The 23,044-nt window shown below is 35.1% G+C and overlaps 2 protein-coding genes across 3 annotated transcripts; one reads left to right on the plus strand and one right to left on the minus strand.

Annotated features, from left to right (window-relative positions):
- The first annotated feature begins 127 nt into the window (after positions 1–127).
- vps52 (VPS52 subunit of GARP complex) lies at positions 128–13,705 on the plus strand. The gene is made up of 20 exons (XM_038279758.1): positions 128–286; positions 960–1,041; positions 2,861–2,913; positions 3,245–3,320; positions 3,702–3,769; positions 3,979–4,154; positions 4,495–4,645; positions 4,942–5,042; positions 5,236–5,368; positions 5,519–5,576; positions 6,467–6,600; positions 7,129–7,284; positions 7,439–7,557; positions 8,298–8,421; positions 9,767–9,862; positions 10,137–10,244; positions 10,392–10,457; positions 11,188–11,299; positions 11,977–12,095; positions 12,932–13,705. Exons 1-20 carry the CDS (start codon positions 191–193, stop codon positions 13,076–13,078), a joined length of 2,175 nt encoding a protein of 724 aa, XP_038135686.1. The 5' UTR covers positions 128–190; the 3' UTR covers positions 13,079–13,705.
- A 3,124-nt stretch (positions 13,706–16,829) lies between these two features.
- Positions 16,830–22,502, minus strand: lgals17 (galectin 17). 2 transcript variants are annotated; one of them, XM_038279753.1, is made up of 7 exons: positions 22,388–22,500; positions 21,470–21,513; positions 19,902–20,267; positions 19,672–19,762; positions 17,989–18,167; positions 17,777–17,827; positions 16,830–17,179 (listed from the first exon to the last, which is right to left on the minus strand). In XM_038279753.1, exons 1-7 carry the CDS (start codon positions 22,447–22,449, stop codon positions 17,097–17,099), a joined length of 876 nt encoding a protein of 291 aa, XP_038135681.1. In that variant the 5' UTR covers positions 22,450–22,500; the 3' UTR covers positions 16,830–17,096. The 2 variants fall into 2 exon arrangements, with proteins under 2 accessions (XP_038135681.1, XP_038135682.1); XM_038279754.1 differs by lacking the exon at positions 21,470–21,513 and having other exon boundaries at positions 22,388–22,502.
- Between the last annotated feature and the right edge of the window lie 542 nt (positions 22,503–23,044).

Below are 23,044 nucleotides of genomic sequence, written 5' to 3' on the forward strand. Positions count from 1 at the left end.
TTTACATAAAAACTAAAGCTTTTAAATTTATTTAATTTTGACTGTATGGTATAATATGACTAGCCCGTGGCATATATCTAGCTAATTTGATAGGAAAATAAATTGCCTTTGTGTGAATGGCATTGCGGAACCTTAGATTTGTTTTATTTGTTTCCCTTTATGTCTTCTACGTTAGCATAAATAAGCCGCAATGGCGGAAGGGGTAGCTGGTTCTACTGAAGCTGGTTCCAACGTAAACACATCAGGGAACCCAACAGAAATCGCCATGGCATATCTACAAGATGAGGTGACAGTTCACTACTTTGGCTGTTTAGCATTTTGTGAGGAAAAACACTTAAATGTTTTGAAGAGTTACGGGAATCAACCTCATCCGGTTATACATTTAAAACAACTGGCTTAAAGCTATCATGTCCAATTGTCGACTCATTTTATTTTATTTCTTTATTTTGTATAAAGTGACAAATTTGATATAGATTATCTTCTGTGAACATCGAAAAATAGTAATAAACAAATAATGAATGGTTTGATGACAGCCATTGGTTAACCATTGTTACCTCTGTGTGTGTTTTCCATCTTTTTAAAGTAGCTGCTTGTGCAACTTGTGTTATAAAGAATTATATGTAACAGTATTCTAATATCTCTAGTTTACACTAGAAAAGAGTAACTTAGTAGACTTTGAAGTAGAAATTATTATTAAAATGAGAAATATATTCTTACTTAAACCTTGGTGCCTCACTGGATGACAGGGAGGTATATTCAAGCAGATCCCATGCAACCCACCGAGAGTAGACAGTGAATGTGTTTCACATAAAATAATAATTTTACTAGGATGATGATTATATATTTGTGTCTGCTTGCTTTACCTTTTAATAGCCTACAAAACAGCAGGGTTGTACCACAAAATAAGATAAACCTCTAGGGAAGTTTTCTGAAATGGTTTTGTCTCCATTTCCCTCTAGAAGACAGATGGAGACATTACTAACCTCAACTTGGGGGAATTGGACCTGACCACTGATGAGTTCATCTTGGATGAAGTGGACAGTAAGACACCCGTTATTTTTTATATAGTTCAAATGTTGGTTACCAAGGTCATATGCTGAAATTGGTTTTATTCATGAAGACATTTCAGCAGCACATAATCTGTATTTTAAATGATTTACCAGTTCTAAACTGGTAAAAATAGTTTTTTTTTTTGTTTTGTTTTTTTTGTAGTTTTCTGAAATGGCATCTGAAGTAGTAAACAAATCTGAATATCTAGTGTTTGCTAATTGGTCTGTTTATGACCAATGTCACTTTACATGGGCAGTCTCTATGGCAGAGATGGGGGATCTGGAGTCAACAAGTCATCTCTTTCTCATGTATTTGTTCTACCCAGTTACTGAACCAGATGAGTCCAATCTGTGCAGATTGGACTCATCTGGTCAGAACAAATACATAACATAGAGATGACTTGATGACTCCAGATCCCCCATCTCTGCTTTATGGAGAACAGTGGGGGCAGTAATGCCACAACCCATTCAAGGTGTCAGAAAACCCAGAGAGCAGATGAGACAAAGGAAGGAGATCCAAAGAAAAGGTGAAGGTCAACTTTATTTCTATGGCAGATTTACAACACTGCCGCCCAAAGTGATTCATAAAACACATAAAAGCAAGGAATAAAATACAAACAAGGCATAATAACCTATAGTGTAAAGAACCAAAAAAAAAAAACATATAAGACACAATTTAATACAAAAAAAGCCTGTGCACACAGGTGGGCTTTAAGGGAGGATTTAAAACAGCTAAGAGTTGGGGCCAAGCAGATGCTGCGGGGCAGACCGTTCCACAGCCAGGGGGCAGCAATGGCAAAAGCTTTGCATCCTCTGGTTTTCATGCTGGTTTTGCATCCAGGAGGAGCAGGTCAGTTGAACAAAGTGCTCTGGATGGGGCACAGGCAGACAGGAGCTCAGTCAGATATAAAGGTGCCATGCCACTTCAGCATTTAAAAACAATCAAAAGGGAAAAAAAGGTAGTTTGATAACAATTTGAAAACAGCAGGTCGGGAATGGTTGGTATACGACCCAAGTGAGAAAATTATACACTTTACTGTATTTATTAGGGTTTTTTTTATTCTAGTTGTCATGCAAATATTTTATCTGCTCTGTTATAACGCACTTCTGTAAATTAATATTCAAACAGGGTTTCTTATTAGTGTTTTTTTTTCACATTTGTTTTTCTCTTTAAAGTTAATTGTCTACTCCCCTTCACCACTCTTAGTGTGCTATGTCAAGCCAGACTTTTTATTACTTTTTTTACTGCATATTTAAAAAAAGGAGGTTTACAGAGAACCTTATCAGAGCTCAATCCTTAACAATGACCTGGCCTTAAAATGAGTGTGTACAAAGGTCATTTACACTTAAAGAAACTTGTAAATATTGTTCACGTAAACTATAGCATGTCATAGTTTGCTTCATAAAATTATATAAAACAGTTTCTTAACAACATAATTGTGGCTAGGGAAAATGCTTACTTTGGAAAACTCCTAGTTAAAGTGGCCAGTGAGGAAAAAGGTTAACATTTATATGTATAAGTAAATTATTACTTAAAGCACAGTAAAGTCCTTTCTTATGAGCTTTTTTTTAAATAGTTGTGATCAGGTTTTCTTTTTTTCATATAAAAAAACTGCATTTTTATTAGTTCGAATCATGATACATTATACTGCTCAGGTGTTTAAAGATCGACCCTTGTTTTATTCACCTGTCAAATGTTTCTCTGTCAAAGGTGTCTTCAAGTAAGGGAGAAGTTCTTGCCTGGGAGAGACACTGATCTAACATTTCTGCAGGTTTTTTTTATTACTAATTATTCTTCCTTTTCCCTGCAGTTCATATTCAGGCCAACTTGGAAGATGATCTTGTGAAAGAAGCACTTAAAACGGTAAATGCATGATAATGCAACCATACGATGATATTTGAATATAGCAAAACAACCTAATTTTTCAGACTTCGATAAGTCCTCTTTATTCTTTCACTTTAGAGATTGGAAACATGCAACTTATAAAACCTGTTTCATTTAGCTGAAATATATTACTAACTTCTTTACTTGTTTGTAAATCCTATATTTTAACGACAGTTATTTTAAGGATGCTAATTTTAATCATCACACTATGAGAAGAAAATGTTCTTGCATGAAGCCAATGATAAACATGTTTTTTCATTCAGGCTGGTGTTTTATTGATTCCTTTCTTCTCTTCATGTCTGTGTTTCAGGGTGTGGACCTCCGTCAGTATTCCAAGCAGGTGGAGACAGAGCTGCAGAGGATCGAACAGGCCTCCATTAAAGACTGTATCCTTTACAGCGAATAACTTGCATGTCTTTATTTCAGGGTGCAAATATCCTAATAGTGCAGCCATATTTCAATCAAGTCATATGCCGACATTTCTCTGTAGAGTTTCTGTTTATTTACAGTCAAATTAACGATTTGTTAGAAAATAGGATTAAATATAATCTAATAGTGATTCTATGTGAAGCTCAGCTGACTTTAATCTTCTCTATTTTCTATATGCTAAAATCTGTTTCTTTCAATAAATTCTATCACAAAATACTGAAGTTTATGTTAAATTTACTATTAATAAACTAAACTGTCATTTTGTTTTTTTGACTAATCTCTTTTTAAGCATAAAAATCCTTTAACAGAAAATGTCTTCCTGAGCACTTTAATGTTAGACATTAAAGAAAGTCAGAACATTGCCCATCTCCACAACCAGATCACAGCCTGTGACTCCATATTGGAGGTAAGAGCAGAGGTCCTCACTGTTCTCTTTATTGTTAGTGAATCAATATAGAAATATATTACCAAAAATCTGATAGAAAAGGTGGTGTTTATTAAGTGGTTCTGTTTGTGTAAGACCCAAAAGGCTTAGCTAAAATATATTTTCAGTTCTTGAGTTACATTGCAGAATATAGAGCTTTATTAGCCTGTTTCCTCTTTTTATTCCCCCAGCGTATGGAGGGTATGCTGAGTGGTTTTCAGAGCGACCTCTCCTCCATCAGCAGTGAGATCCAGACCCTGCAGCAGCAGTCGGTCAGTATGAACGTGCGACTGAAGAACAGGCAGGCTGTTCGCAGCCACCTCAGCCAGCTGGTGGATGAGCTGATGGTGCCTGGAGTCATGATCTCGTAAGTTCAACAACATTAACAGGAAAGACTGAAAGCATTATGACCGAGAGGAGGGATCTAACATTCTTCCCTGGTTGTTTTGGTGTAATTCTGACATCAACATATTGAATGGATGTCTAAACATGTTACTAAATGAAGGAAGATCCTGGTTTATAAAACCTTAATTAACTATAATACTTTTTTTTTTTAAATTAGAATTAAAATATAGGAAACTGAATCACTATGAAACATCCAACAACAACCTCAGTTTAGCTCAAAAGCCGTTCAGTCAGATGAAGCTATTTGAGCGAAGGAATAATCCAGTTGAATTGAGGTTCATGATGTTGTTCTGTCGCTGCAGCACCATCATGGAAAGTCCAGTGACGGAGCAGGACTTCCTTGAGCAGCTCCATGAGCTCAACACAAAGATCAACTTTGCCAAAGAGCTGAGCTTTAGAGAGACGTTGGCCTGCTCCGACATCCAGGACATCGTTGATCGCCTCAAGCTCAAGGTAAGTTTGAATCAGAAGAGCCTTGTTGCATTATGGTAAGAACTACAAGGTGTTCAGAAACCTAACCTCCACCATTACACATCAATGGATTCAGCTTTTCTGTGTTAAAATTCTTTGCTTGTTAGTCCTTTCTTTAGATGTTGTATTGCTGGATAATTAAACACTTCCAGTATAATTATTCTATGTAACTTTAACTAATGTGTGAAATGATAGCTTGTATTCATACCAATAAATCCACCACAGTTGGATCTGTTTCCTTCACACGCATTGAATGTGCTGATTTCTCTTCCCCTCAGGCCGTCTCAAAGATCAGAGAGTTTATTCTGCAGAAAATCTACTCCTTCAGGAAACCGATGACAAACTATCAGATCCCACAGAACACTCTGCTGAAATACAGGTGTGTGCTTTTCTAAATTATGGTTACTTTTAAAAAGGGGTCATTCCAGTTTTATGTAAGAATTAAACCCTGAAAGCAGCTAAAGTTTAACCAAAGATCATTTTTTTGTTAGATATTTTACATTGTATTGCTCTTGTATTCTCAAAATTCTAAGTGGAAATGACTAATTGTCCTTCTGTTCGTCCTCCTGAAGATTTTTCTACCAGTTTCTTTTGGCTAATGAAAGAACTGTTGCTAAAGAAATCAGGGATGAGTACGTGGACACTATGAGCAAGATTTACTACAGTTACTTCAAGTCCTACAGCGGGCGGCTTCTCAAAGTGCAGGTCGGTGGATCCATCATGAGGCTCTCTCTGTTTTATTGCAGCTTTGTTAAACCACAGGTCCCAGACTGTCAGGATGTGGGAACAGCAGTTGGAGTTTATGCTGAGGATTTCATGTTTATGTCTGTCTTTTCTCCTTTTCTGCCATTTCAGTATGAGGAGGTAGCGGATAAAGACGACCTGATGGGAGTGGAAGATACAGCAAAGAAAGATATCCTTTCAAATCTGCTCTTTATCACTGATTCTGATCACACTGCATAGTAAAGCTCTGTGTTAAAAAACAAATTTTAATAAAATGTATTTATTAAAGTAACATATATGTTTTTAGATTTAATACTTTTAAGGTATTTCATTAAATGTTTCTTAGATTTTTAGCTGACTGTTTTCTTTTCTATGGCTAAAATAAACAGCCTTTTTGAAAAAGGAAAAAAGAAAAAGCAGAGGAACAGTCCTGTTGCCTCTATATAATGAGCTCCCATAAATGTAAATATGTGTAAATACTGAAAGACAAACTAGAACTGAACACCTGATCGTACAATTTAAGTAAAAATTAGAATAGTGTTATTTAATCAAACTGATATTTGCTGCCTTTTCATTCATTTAGTCACAATGACATCAGTAAATCACCTGGCTGCCCTGCAGTTTTTACAAGTTTTGAGAGACTTGATGAAATAAGCCTAAAGAGAAGCAGCAGAGACTGAGAGTGTGAGATGTCATGAATGTTCAAAAGGTTAAAAAAAAACAATTAAAGGAACATTTTCTCATTAATAAAATGAAAGATTTCCCAAGTATGTTTTTTGTTTATGTTGTTTGTTTTCCATGTCTAATCAGGTGGCAGTGTGATTATATTTAGCTAAAAGTAAAAAAAAAAGTAAGGTTCTTTTGATTTAAAAAAAATGTAATGTTGTAAGAACACGCATGTCATGAAGTTATGTAAATGTAAATCCCTTTATTCTCCCACAGTGGGGAAATTTCCTCTCTGCATTTGACCCATCCCCTTGGGGAGCAGTGGGCTGCCATTGTGTGGCCCCTGGGGAAAGTTATTACAAATAAATGTCAGACATAGGACATTGTTTTACACTCCTTGACCTTAAGCTGCAGGTTTCTTTTCCAAGCCCTCCTTAAAGAACAGGAACACCATCTTCACTTTGGGCCAGAGGGGGACCATATTGAGTCCTGCCGAGCTGGAAGGACCGATCCTGGTTCCACATACGGCTCAGAGAGGAGAAAGCAGGGTGAGATAAACATTTATGATATAAACTTTATTATTATTCAAATGGACAAAAAATGTTTTATCTGCATACAATGTAGGGTTGGGCAATTTTTGAATTTGAGTGATTCTGGTTCCTTTCAATTCTGATGTTAAGAGGAAGGATCATAAAAGTTTACATGTTATGAATTGCTGGCTAACCAGAGATCTATCTATATAAAATGTACAAATTTACTCATCTAACGTTGTGTGAGAATTATTATATTTTTGGGGACGTCCCGATCTGATTTTAATATTGGATATTGGTCCAATATTAGCCAAAATATTATCGATTTTATTGACCAGCATCTAAAATATCAGATACTCTCATGCTGATAGACCCTTTTCATACCTTTTGTTGTTGACCTTTGTTCCCTGTTATAGTAAATTACTTAATCAAGCATTTTCTTACATTCTACGGTATAAAACAAGTAATAAAAGCATTGGACTAGTTATTTTCAAAATGATAGCAGAAAAATGACATGAATTGAACAAAACCATCTTTATTTTACAGTATCCTTATGAGACGTTGTTCCGCAGCCAGCACTATGCCCTGTTGGACAACGGCTGCAGAGAATTCCTCTTCCTGTGTGATTTCTTCATGGTAGCTGGAAACTCTGCACTTGATCTCTTCAACTGCATCATGGGAAAAACTCTCAGCATGTTCCTGGTATGAGCATCTTTCTTTTTTCCACTATTGTTGGTTGTAAGATTTCATCCTGCTGTTGAGAAGAGAAACCTTTAAAATTTATTTCAAGGAAAAAGTAAACAGAATTCTAAACAGCTCAAACATAAATTATCCTGTTCTCTGTGTCTGTCTGCAGAAAAGCATGTCCACCTACGTGTCCGACTGCTACGACAGCATCGCTATCTTTCTCTGCATCCACATCATCCTCAGATTCAGAGCCATCACAGCAAAGAGGGACATTCCTGCTCTTGACAAGTTAGTTTCATATCGTCACCTTCTTAAAATAATCGCCTAAGTCATTTTTTGGCCAAATTGACTTTTTTGCATAACTCATGTCCTCCCCCTGCTGGCCACCTATGGTGAAATGACCAGAACCCTCAGTAGAATTAATCATGTGGTAAAACCCATTTATGATTTTTGCCTATGTCAAGAGATGTGACTTAGGCTGATTTATTTTGAAAACCTGGAAAAATGACTTATGCGATTATTTTAAGAAGGTGACGATATTGAAATGGAAAAAGTATAATATTAATTCACTTGCTCTCTTTTTTTCATGCAATTTAAAGTAACTAATGAACAACTAGTGCAACACATTTATGATTTTGTTATTCTTAGTATATCTGCATTGCATGTCCAGGAAAGGAAATCATGGATTCATTTTTGTCTAGAAACTTTAGATAAAAATTCTGTGAAGAGAATATCTCCTCAGTCATTCAACACAGGTAGCTGTAAACATTAATATGGTAAACTCTATTACCGGTACTAGTCAAATTAACAGAAAATATGAGCTGGAGATTAATTTAACCTGATATTAATGATTTCAAAAAGAATGCAAAGAGTTAATGTTTTCTGATTATTTTAAGAGTTTTAGTCTTGGCTGTATAATATAAACTCATCTATAACATTAAAGCTCAGTTTAGCTATATAGAGGAACTGTATTACTGAGAGAGCCCTAATGTCACCTGAAAAAGGCTGAAGTTCTGAATGTGTTTCAGGTACTGGGAGGCTGTGCTGGAGCTACTATGGCCCAGGTTTGAACTCCTTTTGGAGATGAACATCCAGAGCATCAGAAACACTGACCCTCAGAAACTGGGAGTGCTGGACACCAGACCGCACTACGTATGTGGGGTGACAGACATCCTAATTATGTTTTTCAATGAGATATACAGTCTATATACAATCAGAAAGTCTATTTTCACTCCAACATACAGACTGAAATATTTTAAGTGTTTGATATTTTTTATTTAGTTTTTAGGGCTCCCAGGTAATGGAGAGCCAAAACTGCATTTCTATCTAAATATTGATTTACCGTACATAAGACCAATAGGAAACAAACTTGACTCTTAGTCCATAATATGGCCTAAATAATCTTGGGAAACACTAGTTGGTAAACAGTATTCTAGAAAAGAGTCACTGACTGCTGTTAGAGCAGTGGTCTCAAACGCCTTTGAAGGCCTTAACCCTGCAACTTTTAGATCTATTCCTGCTTCAACACACCTGATTTCAGTAATAGCTCATTATCAGAGCAGAGCTCCTTAGAGCTTTGCTGCATAACAGCGTGGCAGATGCATCTGAGACTACGTTCACATTTCAGCCTGAAGTGACCCAAATCCGATTTTTTTTTTTGGTCCATATGCGACCCGCATCTGATCTTTTCATGACTGTCTGAACAACACAGATCCATTTTTTTCCAATGCAACCCAGGCTGCTTGGCTACGTGGTCCTGAATCTGATACGTATCTGATCTTTTCAAATGCGACCTTTGTCTGAACAACCAAGATTAATGTTTATGTTTAACCATCTTGGAAAGATTGAGTTTTTAAGGTTGGAAATGATCGCTAGATGTTCTCAAGCACTACCATTCATGTTTATTTCTGTAAACACAGAGCACGCTTGCTTGTGACGTCATTGCGTTCTCTGCTGCGCATGTAGGACACTTAAAGTAGGTTGTATTATTGCAGTTCACGCAGGAGATCACATACAAGTCGTATATATTTGGAAATGTAAACAGCAATGCAAAAAAAAAAAAAACGGATTTCACAAAAAAAATCGGAATTGAGCATCAAGGCCTGCAGTGTGAACGTAGCCTAAAAGTTGCAGGACTTCGGGCCTGATGATTTACGTTTGACACCACTGCTCTACAGGGATAGTAGGCCACAAAAGGTTCTTGCTAAAGAAGCTGGTTGTTCAGGGTGGATAGTTTTCATGTACGTGGAAAGCTGATTCAAAGAGAGAAGTATGGTAGAATGCAATTTAATTGTTTCTGCAAATAATCTAACATCATAGTTACATAATGCAACATCTTGGAAATAACTCAGATATTATTTTCCTGAATAAATATTTTTAAGCTGTTGCAGTGAAAGTATGCATTTCTTCATGCAACTGGCCAGCAGGTCAAACCGATATTTCACCACAAAGAGTAAAGAGTTGTTAGTTAAAGTGACTCAGTGTTTGCCGGTTTCAGATCACTCGACGCTATGCAGAGTTCTCCTCGGCTATTGTGAGCATCAACCAAACATTTCCTAATGAGAGGACCAACGTTCTGCTGGCTCAGCTGCAGGTAACACACACACAGGTTTATTTAATATGTCTCTGAAGGGTGTTTCAGTGTGATGTTGGAATGACCTTAGGAGTCCAAATTCAGACTAATGATAGCAAGATGGTTCATTGTTTAAAATAATCAAGAAACATTTGTGACTTTAGTTATTTACAGTTGGTGTTAAACAGGTTTCCTATGTGGTGTAAAACTAAACAAAAAAATTTTGCCGACATTTATTCAGTCTATTAAAAATATTTGATTCTGTGTTTATTGTTTGTTTTTTTTTTGTCTACAGGTTGATGTTGAAAATTTCGTGCTGAAGATGGCCGCAGAGTTTCCCTCCAGGAGAGATCAGCTCATCTTCCTGATTAACAACTACGACATGTTGCTCAGCGTCCTGATGGTGAGTACCACTTGAAGTTTCATTTGTAGAGTAATCTATAGATTCACAGCGTAAAAAAGAAAACTTCTTTATACATTTTCCATCATTGGCGGCACAAAACGTTTTGTTTTGATTGCTGATTGGGTTGTTGTTTTCTAACTTGTCCAGGAGAGGGCAGCAGATGACAGTAAAGAGGTAGAAAGTTTTCAACAGTTGCTACTTGCTAGAACACAGGTGGGTTCTTATCATGATTATTCCTTATGTACATCTGAATTAAAATAATTATATTACTGATGGTTAATAATTAATTTTTTTTTGGTTGGTCTTTGTTTAATCCTTTATTTATTCTGTATTGGGTATTTGATTCTGTCTTTTTTATGCAGATTGCTGTTATCTACCTTATATAGCCCTTTTTCTATACAAAAAAGCTGTAGTATATGGAGGTTACAGATATATAAAAAGTTTGAAAATAAAAAACTTCAAGATAAATGTCACCATCAATGTTGCTTGTCGAATATCAAAACAAAAAAAGGAGGAAAACATGCCTGGCCATAGTAGAAAAATGGATACCCTTGGTAAATCATACATTAGCTGTGATTAATTGCATTTTCGATATGGTTTAAATAGATTCACCCAGACATGTCCAACCAATAAGTCACTTAAAACAACCTGAAGCATAAGTTACAAGATAAACTCTAAAATTAGGGGATTTCTGGAAGTTTAATGACAGAAATTGTCTACTAAAAGAGAAGACAATGAACAGTGGTGAACCTTCCCAGTTTCCATCCTATTAAAGGCAATTTAATAGGGCTGAGAATCCTGAAAGATAATACTGCTTGATCCTAAACTTAATCACACATTGGGTGTTAAAAAGAAGTTAGCTTCAAGGTTGTTTCTTTTACTAAATCCACTTTAAGCAAATGTACCTCTAAAGGTTCCTCTCTGTTTTTCCTCCATCTCCCAGGAGTTTATTGAGGAGATTCTTTCCCCTCCTTTTGGAGGAATGATTGCCTTTGTGAAGGAGGCTGAAGCACTGATGGAGAAAGGCCAGCTGGACCGACTAAAGAATGAAGAAGGTGAGGGAAAGGCTGTAACGCACCAACTTCACCTGAAGAGCTGACAGTGAATCCCCCAAAACAGCTTCTTCTCTTTCAGCAAAGGCAGCTGTTAACATAGAGATTTATTGCCCAATTAAAGGTTTCATGAAAATGAGGAAATGTTTATTTCTTCAGATGCTTTAACTGAAAATGCTGTTTCAAAATCGAAGGGATTTAGTCGTTGAGTTTTGTGACTTTAGCAAATCCACAGATAAATCTGTAGCTTGCTTAATTATTGCTTCTATTGTAGTTGTTGCTTGTTGTGTAAACGGTCACAACGAAACATTACACCTTTCTAGTTTCACACCTTAACTTGTTTGTTTCATTTCAGCCTCCAGTTTTGTTTTACTGAACAATGAGCCACTTCCCTCTTCAGCTTTCCGCTGTCCAAACAGTTTTATTTCTTAACTGTCCAAATCTCTAAAAACACTTGAGCGTCCCACATCCTTTTGTGTCTGATGTCAACCAAAGCATTTCCCCTCACAACCACAACCCTCATACCTGTTTTCTTTTGTTTCAGTCATATACGAAACCAGTCAGGAAATGGGCTAAAGTTGATCATAAAGCAAAGAAGCCAAAACATACGGTCTCTTTTCTGTATGATGGATAGAGAGAACAAACGGTTCTAAATGCATAATAAGAGTGTTTGTGTGCAGCTCGGATCACCCAGCTGGTCCGAGGGTTTTCCAGCACCTGGAAGCAGTCGGTGGAGGCGATGAGTCAAGATGTTATGAGGTCTTTCACGAACTTCAAAAATGGAACCAGCATCATACAGGTGAGCAGTTCAGCAAGTGTGTTATGCAAACCAGCATCAGTCTGCCTCATCTACTGCTGCCTAATCAGCATTTTTTTTTTTTACTTGATCTCCTTTCAAACATGGAATTTAATTATTCTTACCCCGAATTTACACTTGTGTCCACAGCCAGTCTTTGACCCTCAACAATCTTTTTAATCTTCTATAAGACTATAATTGCAAACATTGATGCTGATGTTCAGTTATTACGCTTTTCAAGAATAAAAAAAAAAGTTATGTGTCCCAAACATCGGTGTTGGTTTGGTATGAAATCTACTCCAAAAATTAAAAAAAAAGGCTTGTAATAGAGTGTCATTACCCACAATGCAATACATCCTGTTGTGAGACAGCCTGAAATGCCATTCTGAGAAGCAGCAGCTCGGGTTGGTTTGATGAAACTAAAATTTGAGTGTTTGACTTCAAAATTAGGCTCGGAGGTATCCCTATTTTAATCCAAAGAACACAGTGTGAACAAGAGTTACAGTGTCATGTTATGTAGATGTTTTGCTGCACAAGCAGAATAGTGAACCTCACTAAATTGGATCACGTAATAAAATATGAATAAGAAAGCTTGGAAGATAACAAAGTTATTGATTTGGTGTCTCCGTCTTTTCCAAGACTCATTACTGAAAACTGCTTTTTTTTAATGAGATTCTGCATTACTTTATTATTTACAAGCAAATTTTCATTACCTTGAGCTAGCTTCACTTAAGGTCAAAGAAAAAAAAGATCAAAGATGTTTCTGTAAGTGAAAACAAGAATTGCTCAGCCAGTTTGCAAACTTTAACCACCTCTCCTCGTTTGTCGTGCCCCTGCAGGGCGCTCTGACTCAGCTCATCCAGTACTACCACGGCTTCCACAAGATCCTCAACCAGCCGACGTTCCGCAGTCTGGCCGTGCGCTCTGAGCTCATCAACCTCCACCATCTCATGGTGGAGGTGAAGAAGCATAAACCTAACTTTTGACGAGGCGGCTTGTTCTGCGTGGGAACACCCAGACGAACAGGGCTTCAGTCTGGAAGATAATCCATCCTCTTTAAGGCTCGCTGAAATGTGAAAGCCCCCCTTTTTTGTTTCAAGTTGCATCACAGATCAGAAAGGAGGTACTTTCATCTCTTCCTCTGATCATCGTTTGAAACCCTTTTAGGCCTTAAAAAGTAAAATAAGTAATTCACACATGACCGTAATATTCCCCTTTGACAAGATAAGACACATTGCTTTCTTCATAGTAAAAAAGGAAACTGCTATGAACATAAAGCAGAAATAGTTCGATCATCCAACCAGCTGCTAAATCCCAGTTGAAATGATCAGTTTAAGGAATTAGATTCATTGTTACTTTCCCCCCCAGTATGTATTAAAACAATTAAATGTTGGGGTTAAAATCATGACACTGAAAGTATTTATCTGAGACATTAAGTGGACATCTGCTGAACTGAAATTGAAAATTCAGCAGTTTTGTCATGTGTGCAGGCAGGTGTTGTTTTCTCTCAGAAAGCCTGTAGTTAGGCTTTCCTGCGTCAGAGGAAACTGATTTCTGAATCATAACGCTGCACCGGATTCTGGAAAACTACTTGAACTGAGCTTAAGAATAGAGACTGACCCTAAAAAGGAAATGTATTTTCTTCATGTCAACAAATCCTATTTATATACTGATAATAAAAGCCAAGGAGCATCTCTCAGCACTGCTGACTGCCATCGACCTTTAGATTGTTACTTCCTGAAGCATTAATACCAAGAAAAACCAAGACAATTCATTTATTGAAGCTTTTGCAAACATGCTCTCATTTTCTCCAACCCTGCTCCCGTTAAATGCCTATTAAATACATATTTATGACCTATGAAATGTGCATAAAATAGAAATGACTCAAATCTCACATGTCAATCATTTTTTTTATTTGTAAAGATCTGATATTGCTACAGTGCCTCTGATTGTGCCTCAGATATATCTCATCAATTAAGATGGCCTCTCAAATAAAAAAAATTTAGTGAACTGTTGCTAATGAATCAGAGCACACTATCAGCTGATCAAATGAAATTCCTCTTTAAAATCAGAATTGCCTCTGTTAAAAAGTGAAATGTGTAAAAACAGCAAAGATTCATGTTTTTTTGGATGACAAAAAAGAGGCAATATTTTAGGGGAGGCTTTTGATTTACTTGTAAGGAAATTCCCTGAGTGAAGCTTCCTGAAGTCGTTCCTTTGTTGGGCTGTAAAAAGTAAAAAGTGTTTTTATTCCTGTGAAGTTGTTCATGTCGTCATTCCCATGTAAACTAATATCCTGAAGACTTAATGAATCATTTAAGACCAAAACTGTTTACTTTGCATTTTTTTATTGAATAAATAATCAAAAACCTTTTATACAGATTACCTTCCTGTTCAAATCACACAAGTCACACGTGCTTCTGGTTAAGTTTTTATATTTTATTGACACTTTAAAACTCAGTTTGGGGCTTTTTTCAGCAGTTCTTTTAACACAGACTTTTTTTTTAAATCAGGTTTCATGCTTTTAAAGATTATACTGAAAAAGTTTAGAATTTTATATTTATTTTTAGAGCTTTTTTATAGATACAGTCAATATCAATGAATATGGGATAGTAAATATTTATGTAACTTTTTGTATATTTATAACTTCAAACCAGTTTTCACAGTAAAACATCTGATTGCTAAATAGTTGTGTTTTGGAAGTGAGGTTTTGTTTGTTACCCTTGTTTTATTATATTATTAATATTTTTAATCAAAGCAGATGAGGTTTCCTGGAGACTGAAGCCAGCCTTGTTTCTGAGAGGTTTATAAAGAGTCTTCACACAAGCAATCTGTGTGTCAATCGTAGATTACTTTTTTAAATTCAAACCAACAGTCTCAAACCAAACAACAGTACTTATTATAATTTCTGATTTCCCTACTAAAATAACTTTTCAACTGATAACAAGCATAGAAATAAATTCTTCTAAATATTGTTTTGGGTCCTGAGGTAACCAGGACTTTGGGACACATGGAAGAGTTACTGTGTTTGATGTTTTAGTTCATGCTGCTGCAGTGATGCGTTAACGTTTATCAGATAGTTAATTTATTTGTGCTCTTTATCCATTTTCTCCATGTTGAAATCAGAACCAAAATAAGAAATTAAAATGGAACTGCTTTTATATGATTTGTTCTTTCTTAATTGAAAAAATAACTTACAAATTATAAAACACTATATTTTCCTAACTTTGAGTCCAAGTACATAGAAGATAGTTTTCCTCTCAAATTAACCAGTAGCTTTAGCCTCTGGGAGCAGCTTAACTCTCATTTTGCTAAATGAAGAATTAATAACTAATATCATGTATACCGGCTTTAAACCTCTTGACAAACTACACTTAAAATGAAGAACCTCTTTTCTCACAACGTACAAGGCTAGTTAGGTTTCTAAATCAAACTTAGATTATAACTTCAACAGAAGGGGAAAAAAAACAATTTAGGCTACATAAAGAGTTAAATATGTAGAAAAGCAGTGTGTAAATATTTGGTTCAGATACAGAGTGATAGAAATCATATATTAACAATGGCAAACATCTCAGTATTTTGTATTAAAGGTATTTTGAAAGCAGTTCACAAAAATAATTATCTCCCAAAGTCTTCATAAATAACTTGCTTTAGATTAGGTAGAAATTATAATGAAGGCGAACATTTGTACTGATAAGATTGAAAAAAAAAAAACTCCTAAGAGACACACTTCCAACAGATTCTTCCAGTGGTTAACTAATATAAAAGCTGCATGATAAAAAAAAAAAAAATCCATACTATGAACTGAAATATCGATGAATCAATCCACACCCCTCGTGAGGAGTGTCACAATACAGTAGATAAATAACTTATGAAATAACAATTTAAATGTGTCATTAATTTATTAAAACTGTAAATGACAGAATTTTTTTATGAATACGTAATTAATTATAAGGGCCTCGGGTAAGTTTATTCACTTAAGTTAAAAAAAGAGAATATAATCATTTTGTGATTTAATAAATTCATTTCGAGTTTCTTGAAGCACATCATGAATTAAAAAATAGAAATCCTGACATCTGATTGGCTGTTTCTCACTGCACAAGATAAAACAACTTCTTCCTGGTTTTATTTCGCTCTGTCAACATTTTCACAAAACAAAAAAATGATTCGCCATTTGTTTGCACCACATTGGGACAGCAATTCTAGCCTATATCGATTGTTCGGCTTATTAAAAGTTAATGAGGGTGCTACTAGACCACATAAGGCTCTTTCATAAGCAAGTTAGATATAATTTAAACCAAACTAAGGATTTGGAGGCTGGATTTGCTTATTTATTGTGTTTTAAAGAATTGCAACGCCTTTTTGAAGTTCCTACCGCCTAATCCAGTGATAATATTGAAAAAGTTTTATCTTGCAGTTAGAAGCAGCCAATCAGACGTCAGGGTTTCTATGCCAGCGGCCCTAGTCCCGCCTCCTTGACTTTGATGGATGTGTTACATTAAATTAATGAAATCATGGTGTGATTCAGTGCAGGAACATGAATCAATTTATGAAATCAAGAAATTATATTTCAAAATTAAATTCAACATAGGTCCATATAATTAATTATGCATTATGTATTTCCAGTTTTAATAAATTAATGACACATATAAACTATTTCATAAGGTATTTATTTATAGAATCGTGGTCTGCATCACCCTCCAAAGGTAAGAATCTGGTATGCATAAGTAAATAAACTTTTTTTTTAAACACAGAAACACCTTTTAATTGTTGGGCATCAGAACCGGAACAACCCGACTGTCACCTTTGGGGATTACAATCATAGCCAGGAGAGCAAGGCCTGTTGATACAGCTGCAAACGTTCCTAATGAAATTATGCTTGAACACATCCATTCAACACACAAGACTTGTTCATGTCCAAATCAACTGTCTGTTGAGCATAAAGTGCAAAACTCTGCATGTTCTGTAGTTGTTCAGAAAGTTACTCGGCAGAAAACAAATGTCTCAGTGAAGATGAAAAACGTGGAGACATGAGAGCAGAGCAGACAAGAGGAGAAGAGCTGAGTAGCTCCTTTTACCTGTAGCATCTAAAAAGACATCAGAGCAGAAACAAAATGTTATTTTAGGTCAAAGTGTTTTTTTAAGACCTTTTCTTTTTCCTTAGAATAGTTACACTGCAAAAAACATCTAGAAATAAGTAAAAAATGGCTTAAATTAAGTGTATTTATCCTTAATTTGAGCAGGTAAATAAGATGATCTGCAAATGCAATGAGTATTTGTACTGCTAAAATAAGAGGATTAGATAATATACACTTGAAATAAGACATTATTATTTTAAATATAAATTGTCTTGTTTCATTGGCAAAGTGTCTCACTTACCTCCCCAATTCAAGAAAAAAATGCACTTAATTTGAGCAAAAATTACTTATTTAGATTTCCATTTTTTGCAGTGTACAAACAAAAACAGTATCTGTCAGACATAAATTATAAATGTCGATATGTGTAACATATTTTGGTATTTGACCATGAGACAAAAAACTAAAGTAGAACACTGACTCCTAAATTACTCTCATCCTTTTACAGGACAGTTAGTGTGGATCTCAAAAAAAAAAAAAGCAAGACTGTGTGTTTGTTGTTCTAAAAGTACAAAGGTCAGTTTGACTTCTTGAATCAGAAATTCTCACCTGTTGGAATATTTTCCTGCTTTTTATTGACCCTGAAAGAGTACCCTTTCTCTGCAAACATAAATACAAAATTTATAATTATTATAATGCATATTTAGGCTCACATTAAAACAATACCAAAAACAATTCTTTTTAGTTTCAGCCTCACAAGTCCAAGAACAAGGAAAACAGCTTTTGTTTTGACTTGTTCATGTGACCCTGTGCTGTCTCACCTTCTACCATGAGCTGCACGGTGCTGACGCAGAGGTCGTTTTCATCCAAAACTTTGTATAATCCGTCATCTGAGCTTTGTAGATTCTTTATCGTTAACTGCTCCAGCTGTGGATGCTTTTCCAGGCGTTCGGTGTTTTCATCGCCCCTCTTCCACAAGTTCACCCACTCTGAACTGTTCCTGGTGCAAAACGGGAAATATAAAACAAAGATTTTTGAAAAATGCATGTTCTCTGGCAGATGCACCTTTATTGCAGACCCAACTCTGAAAGCGCTCTGAAACCTGACTGCTTTTGTTTACAACAGAACAAAACAATGTTTTATTTTGATTTTGAGATAAGAAAAATAATTTTACGTTTTAGTTAATGACCTGATTGTGAGCTTGTTTTGTTTCTTTTATTGCAAAAAAGTATTTGCTCAAGCAGAACATCTGCTAGATGTGAGTCTTATCTTACTGATTCCTCACAGGCAGTTTCTCTGTGTTAGAGGGATTGTTGAAATAACCTTGAATTAAATGAGTCTAGCCTCTTACCAAAACATTAGTTTGTGGAAAACTGTCTATTTTGTCTCTGAGAATCCAAATTCAATGCTTTGTGACAGGATCAGACAGAAACTTTGCCAAAGACTGCATCCATTCTCACTTGCAAGGCAACTTGCTGCACTGTGTCAATATTTACAGCAAAGCAGAGTCAAAGCAACATGTTTACTGATTGTTTTAAATGACTTTTATTCCCAAAACAACTAAAATATCTACTACAGAAAGACAATAGCCCTAAGAACCTCCATCAAGGGAACAGATTAGCATAAAGGTTAGTTAATTTTGAATTTCAAGACACCATGTTATGCATCTTATTGCATTATTCTGTTTTTTAAGTTAGAGTTATGTGATATAAATTTATTTTTTTTTTTTAAGTTTTGTTTTTAACCAGCAACCAAAAATAAAGAACCTCATGTAAACATTTAAATTATTAGATTAGTTTTCAAGCTAATCTCTAATTTCATGATGTTGGTTCATAACTTTATAAACTACAAATGGTTTAAGTTCTTACCTTTGTTATAATTTTAAAAATAAGAAATAGTATTTAGATTAATCTTAGCCTGCTGATCACTTATCAGACCCAACAATGGAAAATTGTTTAATTCAGACCCCTGAGCGACTGATGTATTTTTAATTAACTATGAACTTAGCAATTAATTAAGCCTCCAAATAATGAAAGCTATCATAGGATGTTTGGGTTTGATTAAAAATGTAAATCTATTGACAACAGATTGTACTGTGGATAATATATTTTAGGATGCAGACCCCTACTCTGCATAGCGATGCATTTTATGTTGAGAGTCAGTATAAGGAACAAATAATATTTATAACACAATAAAAACAAAAAGGGCTCAACCACTGCCTCGTTCTGCTGGAGGTTTCTTACTGTTAAAAGGGAGTTTTTCCTCTCCACTGTCGCTACAAGCATGCTTAGTGTGAGGGATTGTATTCAAGTCAATGAGTCAATCAATCAACTGGTTTTCCTTAGATAGAAAACTTTGAATCAATTTGACTGGATGATCTGGTGAACTGTAAAGTGCCTTGAGATGACGTCTGTTGTGAATTGGCACTAAAGAAATAAACTGAGCTGAATTGAAACCAAACTTTATTTTTATCTAAATATATATTTTAGATGTGACCAGCTAACCTGCTCTGGAAGACCACTGCATATGAGTGGGATGTGTAGAGCTTCAAAACCAGGTCTTCACCTGGCATTCGAAGCTCCCGGGTTTTGTGGTCTGAGAAAGAGAACAAAGCAAAGATCCTGTTTAGAGATGAATACAAAATATTTAGGGAAAAAAAAAATCAGATAAAGCTCTATCACAGTAAAAAGGAAGAGATTTAAAATACACCTATTCCTCCTAATTCTATACTTACCAGTTACAGATAATTTGACGCTCTGAACGAAGACCCGGCTATTTCTGGCTTTCGCTCCATCCACCAATATGAAGCTCTCATATTTCCCCGTGTCTCGAATTTGAACATCCCGGATGATCAGGGAACAATCCCCAGAAAGGAGGTTCTCCTGAGGAACCTCGACACGGCCCTCAAACTCTGCCGCCTGCCACTTGTCTTCTCCAAGCTGTTCAAATACGGTGTGTGGAGGAGACATCCACTGGACGTGGCAGGCGGACGGGTTCGTCTTTGCCTGGGTGTCCTTCCAGCTGCAGGGAAGGACCACCTCACTACCCGCCATGGATATGACGGGAACTGGCTGGGCGCCAGAGGGCAGAGCCGAAGAGTCTGGAGGACACAAACAGTTTTTAGATGTTTCCTACATGCCATCTGTTTTTTAGATGGATGGAAGAACTCAAAAATTTGACTTTTTTCTCAGAATTCTGACTTTAATCTCAGAATTCAGACTTTAATGTCAGAATTCTGACTTTAATCTCCGGATTCTCAGAAAAAAGTCAGAATTCTGAGATAAAAGTCAGAATTCTGAGAAAAAAGTCAGAATTCTGAGAAAAAAGTCAGAATTCTGAGATTAAAGTCAGAATTCATAGAAAAAAGTCAGAATTCTGACTTTAATCTCAGAATTCTGAGAAAAAAGTCAGAATTCTGACTTTTTTCCCCATACTATACTGAAATTTAAAAAATCAGTTAACTTTTTATTTTTTTTCAGTGGCCCTAATCCTCTTCCGTATTAAGGACAACTGGAAACAATGAAAATATTTAAGCTGTAATTCATAATAGAGATGTAGAAAGTTTGTTTTTGTATTTCTTCTCTATATTGTGAGTTTAAAACATTAGTTTTTCTTTAATATTTCTTATTGTTTGTAAACCCCACCTCCATAAAAGCAAATAGACATGAGCTATATTTAGCACAGCTGAGTGAGATTACAACATCAAATAATACAATATTAATATTAGGACTGAAACAATCAGATTAATCGATTATTGAAATTATCGTCAACTAATTTAGTATTCGGTTAATCGTTAAATGGAGTATAGAGGCTGTAAAATATGCCTTTAGCTGACAGAGCGACCGACTAAGAGCAGTAATTATACCAAGATTATAAATATATATAAACACTTTGCATTTAAGATAAAAAAAAAAAATGTGTCTGTGAATATGCTCTATCCAAGACTCCTCAAATGGAAACGTTTTAGTTTTCCCTGGTTTAATTTCATAAAAAAAAATTCTTTAAGGAACCTTTTAGTGTCTGATTATTAATTGATTAATCAAAACAACAACCGACAGATTAATTGATTTGCAAAATAATCGTTAGTTGCAGCCCTAATTAATATATAAATCTAAGAGGGCACTTCCCAACCAATTTCTACTGGTCTTCTTAGTTCTTGCCTAATATGTGAATCTAGGTGTGTTGCTCACTAAACACCAAACCCTGATAAGCTTCAGATAAAATGAAATTATGAAATCTTTTCAAGAACAGACATCCGAATAAATGCTTCAATTACACCACAGACTACGCATGAATACTCACCAACTAAATTGCCAGGAAGGAAACACTGCAGATATATGAAAAACCTAAAACCCACACAAACAGAAAAAAAAGATACACTGCAATAAATAACACAAGAAGCTGTAATATAATTTTATAATATAATAATAGTTTTTATGCGGTTTTGTATTTTCAAAAGACAAAGATGATTGAATTAAATGAAAAATGACAATATATGCTAACAAGATCTATTGAATTTAAAGAGTTATAAATAATGTCTGCACTGGTCCTCATCTACTTAAAAAACCTATAACCATAGCTTAAATAAATGTTATTGTATTACTGTTATTAATTTTATTATTTAGATTTTATTCATATACTATATTTTATATTTTTTTAATAGCAGATAGAAAACCTCTAGATGTAAATTATAATCTCCAGATTTAGATTGACATATTATTGGAAAATTTTGGGAATTAAATCATAAATTTGATGAAAACATATTATGTTTAAAGATACATACAGTTTTTCTTTGTAAGTATATTATTGAAATAGGTTAATAATTAAGAGAAAAAATACTAGAAATGAAACTAACAGTAAATACACTCTCATGAGATAAGCATGTGATATTATATGTTATTTATCTTAGGTTTCATGTCTGAGGAGTTGCAGTTTCCAGAGAAACGAAACCTTTCAGTGCGCCCCCCAGCGGCCACTGAAGGAGCAACACGTGGTGCATTGCTTCTGCAGTCTCTTCTATATGCATCCTGCAAAAGGATCTATGCTATATTTGCAGATTAAAGCTATATTTAATGGAGAAAACTATAGAATACTAAGAGCTTATGAACACAAAGATATTCAAAAAGAAGTTTAAATACATATTGTTGAACTATATATGTCACAAAATAAAAAAAAGAAGAAAATAAAAGAAAATATACAGAAAACAAAAATATTTCTTACCAGAGTCGCATTTGGCTCCTTTTCATTGTGTTTACTTTTTGGTAGCTTAGTTGAATCTTCATCTCTGACCTCCCTCCACACTGCTGGTAAGTGTGTTGATGACAGTTGAGGATTTTCAGTTTTATGTCAGGAGTGACGCGCTTTAAGTTTCGATTTCTTGTTTTTCAAAATAAAAGCACATCCTTTTGCTCGTATTGGTGAATTCTTTATCAGAATCAGAATCAGACATACTTTAATAACCCCAGAGTAAATTTTATATCATAAGAGCTCTCCTTTTAGGTGCTTTTTTTTTTTTTAGATAAAATGCGTCTTGTAAACATTTATATATGTTAAAGAAAAACTCTCTTTTGATGTTAAAACATCATCATGTTAAAACAACATTTAAAACATCTAGAAATTTTTTTTGTTTTTTTTTTCTATTAATAAATTATTTAATTTATTTTTGTGTTTTACATATTTATGTTCATGTCTTTGCTCTATAATCTTTCCAATTTTTGTTGTTAATGGTTTTCTAGATAAAAAAAATGTTTAAATAGACAAAAATTTGTAAAGACCTGAAGTGTGAAAAACTATGCAAAGAGAGGGAATGAGAGAGAAATAATAGCGGGCGTGTCATTTTGGATGTGGCAGTTTAAGCTTCTCTGCAGAAATGAAAGT

Source organism: Cyprinodon tularosa, unplaced genomic scaffold (assembly GCF_016077235.1).
Source record: "Cyprinodon tularosa strain WSP-4 unplaced genomic scaffold, ASM1607723v1 ctg153, whole genome shotgun sequence".
Classification (NCBI taxonomy): Eukaryota; Metazoa; Chordata; class Actinopteri; order Cyprinodontiformes; family Cyprinodontidae; genus Cyprinodon; species Cyprinodon tularosa.

Bases quoted from the DNA above. Each gene is read 5' to 3' on its own strand.
- vps52 (XM_038279758.1), top strand. From the start codon at position 191: ATGGCGGAAGGGGTAGCTGGTTCTACTGAAGCTGGTTCCAACGTAAAC. The intron at 8,422-9,766 runs GTATGTGGGGTG...TGCCGGTTTCAG, and splicing joins TGGACACCAGACCGCACTAC to ATCACTCGACGCTATGCAGA. The intron at 9,863-10,136 runs GTAACACACACA...TTTTGTCTACAG, and splicing joins TTCTGCTGGCTCAGCTGCAG to GTTGATGTTGAAAATTTCGT.
- lgals17 (XM_038279753.1), bottom strand. From the start codon at position 22,449: ATGAAGATTCAACTAAGCTACCAAAAAGTAAACACAATGAAAAGGAGC. The intron at 19,763-19,901 runs GTAAGTATAGAA...TCTCTTTCTCAG, and splicing joins CGTCAAATTATCTGTAACTG to ACCACAAAACCCGGGAGCTT. The intron at 17,180-17,776 runs GTGAGAATTTCT...ATGTCTTTTTAG, and splicing joins GCAGGAAAATATTCCAACAG to ATGCTACAGGTAAAAGGAGC.